The 3204-nt window shown below is 50.9% G+C and overlaps 1 protein-coding gene across 1 annotated transcript in view; it reads right to left on the minus strand.

Annotated features, from left to right (window-relative positions):
- CDH23 (cadherin-related 23) overlaps window positions 1-3204 on the minus strand; it is a gene marked incomplete at its 5' end in the record, with an annotated part of 139077 nt that overhangs the window by 27628 nt on the left and 108245 nt on the right. The window contains 3 exons of the mRNA XM_009879061.1: window positions 159-264; window positions 473-710; window positions 1272-1336. Coding sequence (XP_009877363.1) covers window positions 159-264; window positions 473-710; window positions 1272-1336 — 409 coding nt within the window. The remainder of the gene's footprint in view (window positions 1-158; window positions 265-472; window positions 711-1271; window positions 1337-3204) is intronic.

The raw sequence follows: 3204 nt of genomic DNA on the forward strand, positions 1-3204 counted from the left end.
GCTGCAAAGGACCACATTCTGGGCAAAGTGAGGGCAAGCAGAGGAGCTGCTGGAGCGGCTTCTTAAAGCTTGCTGGCATGATTGCTTGCAGTGGTGTGAGTGCGGCCTGAGCTGCTGCTGCTCGTCAGGAGCACGGTGATGTCAGGACTGGCGCTTACCTCCGTACCCTTCCGACACCGCGATGTCGAAGTAGTCGGGGAAGGCTGATGCTTGCACGATGCTGTAGGTGATGTGGTTGTTTGGAGGGGAGTCCTCGTCAGAGGCCTAAGGGCAGGAGCAAAGGGAGGGAGTGAGCAATGAGAGCTGTGCTGGTGAGGTGCAACGAGAGAGAGCTGAGGGGATGGGATTGCAGGCTGGCCCGAGGAGAATGGAAAAGCACAAAGCATTTTTAGGGGGATGGCAGCAGGCGTGGACAGGGACCTAACCTGCTCCCATCTCCCCACTGCACATCCCGGGTGGAGGAGTCCCTCACCCGGAGCCGGACCACCTGGGTGACAGAGGGCTCATTCTCCCGCAGGGCCCCCAGGTATGCTTCCTTCTGGAAGGTGGGGACATTGTCGTTGACGTCGAGGACGTTGATCCGGGCTCGCCCTGTCGTTTCCTCCCCGCCACCATCCTGGGCAATGACGGTCAGGGTGTAGCGCTGCGTGGTCTCGAAGTCCAGCCGAGCCGTCAGGAGGATGACACCCGTGTCCTTGTCCAGAGAGAAACTGAGGGCACAAGAAAGGAGAGCAAAAGCTGATGACCACACGTTGGAGATGGAGAGATGGAGGGGTAGCAGCCTGACAGCTAGCACCCCCGTGGGAAGTTCATGGCTTTCCTCCGAGGGATATTAGATCCCAGAATATCTTCAAGAGCTTGGTGCAGGTGGCAGGGTAGAAAACCTTGGTGCTGCTCTACAGGCAGAGAAAGAGGGCTCATAGGCCCCCAAACTCCTTCTGCTAGGCAGCCCAAATGCCCTCCACAACTGCCCACCATGAGTGGGTCACACATGATGCTCCAGGGCCAACAACTCACTGGAAAATGCATTTATCGGTCCCAAGCAACGTTGGTGCCTGTAAGCCCCCATTCAGCCAAGCGACTAAACGTGCTGAGCATCAGGCACGTGCTGAAGTTAACTCGTCCCTTTGGCAGAAAATGTAGGGGGGTTGTCCTGAGATACCTCATAGGTAGGATCTAACAAATGCCCTTAATTGCCACGTGACCCCTTCATGAAATCAGAAGACGATTTTGAAGAATCAGAGTCATGCCAGTGGTTCGGTCACACTTACCGATCGGGGTCATCGCTGAAAAAATAACTGACTTTCCCGTATGTGCCCACATCATTGTCAGTTGCCTGAAAAAAAAGAAGTTAATTGACAAATGAAGGTATTTCTGGGAATGTTGCATTACACACACCAGCGAATTTCCTTTATTTCCCTGACTCGAAATTGCATGTAAAATAAAGGTTTCCACAGACTATTTTTATGGGTCCAGCGAATCCCCAAGAGCCAGGACCTCACACCCATTGCTCTTACCGTTCCTTGCATCTGGGGCTGTGGGGAGAGAAATAAAAACCTACCCTGCTTCAAAACGACCGGCACCTCCTGGCAAAGGTGTGCAAAATTCGGTGTGTCAGCTCGGGATGAGCAAAGCAAGATTTATGTGGGTTTTAAAGTCTTTCCTCTAATGAATATATAAAATATGCATGAGTGGTGGCAAGAAAAAGGAGCAGAAAATTTTATTTTTAGGTGAAGGAAGAGGAATATAAGCCCCAAAATATCCTTTTTCTCTCCTAGTACATTTTCTAAATTGAGTCCTGTCCGGATTACTTAGACATCAACAGGTCTGTGAAAAAGCAGGGTCAAAGACACATTTTATGTCCAGCCACCAGCAAAAGGCTGTATTTTAGGACTGGCACGGAACACAACCTGTTCCTGAAATCTTCCTGATTTATCGATGGCCTTGATTACCCTTGACAGCAGAGTAGGAGCTTGAGCACATCACACACCTTTACCCCCTGAACCACTTACCTGCCATTCCAGGGGGTGGCAGAGGGGCAAAGGCACAAAAACTAGCCTGAATTAATTATTTTTTTTACCCCCTAGACACTTCCCCAGCTTGAGCGGTTAATCCCTGAGCGTCTGGTGCAAGAGCAGAGCCTATAAAGGCATTTTTCCGTGCGCCTGGATCGGCTAGTGATGAGGTAATGATTTACAGGGAGCCTGACAGTGCCACAAAGCATGGGCAAAACTAATTCCCTTCATTTAGCCCCGTACAATTGCACTTGTAACTGCTTATTGCAGTGACAGACAATACTGGGAAAGTGTAATTTTCTTCTGCCAGGGGAAAAAAGAAATATATATATATATAGTGAAAGAGGAAGGTTAAAAGAAGGTTAGAATAGAGCTGCTCGGTGTGGGAGGTGGTGGGGTCCTTAGGAGGGAGTTGGACCCTCGAGCTGTGGTGATGCTGCGCCAGCCAAAACCCCCAGCGAGGCAAAGCGACCTGCTCCCGAGGTGCCAGGAGGTTGGGCAGCCTAATTCTGCCCCAAACAGCACCTCTCCAGCTGGGCTAATTAATTACCTTGATTTACACCGGGGGAGGTGGAAGGTGATGCCTGTTTGATGGCTTTCCTGGCAACTGAACATCACGGCCATAACGCAGGGCAACAGAGCAGGTTACTTGAGCGTGACAGGGAATATGCAAAAAAGCAAAACGATGCACGCTCAGCATGTTTAATTTTGGATCTGCGCTTGTTTCTGCTTTTACCAAATGTTTTCCCTTTAACGGTGAAAAAAAGGACGCTGAAAGCCCCGGGGAAGCGACACGCACCCCGCTTTTGCAAAGCGATTCCGGGGGCTCGCAGGGTGCACACACAACCCGCAACACCCCAAACCCCACCAAAGCTTTTGTAATCCCTTGGTGCCAGCTGTTTCCCCACGGCTCACCCCCGTCACTGACTGTTTTTTCCCCACGGCGCACACACATCCGTCCCCACAGCCAGGGGAGGGAAGGCATCTGGCTGGAAGTTTCCCGGGGTTCCACCTGGAGAAGCAATCAAATGGCTTTTACGGCTGCTCCTCTCCTGCCCAGAATATTAAAGCAGGATTTGCCCACTGGAGCCTGCAAAAGGGCAGGATGAAAATGCAGGTCCACATCTGTACTTTTATGAGCTGTCACTGGCGCAGCCCATTTCTTAAAAAAAAAAAAAAAAAAAAAAAA

This window comes from Apaloderma vittatum, unplaced genomic scaffold (assembly GCF_000703405.1).
Source record: "Apaloderma vittatum isolate BGI_N311 unplaced genomic scaffold, ASM70340v1 scaffold18931, whole genome shotgun sequence".
NCBI lineage: Eukaryota > Metazoa > Chordata > Aves > Trogoniformes > Trogonidae > Apaloderma > Apaloderma vittatum.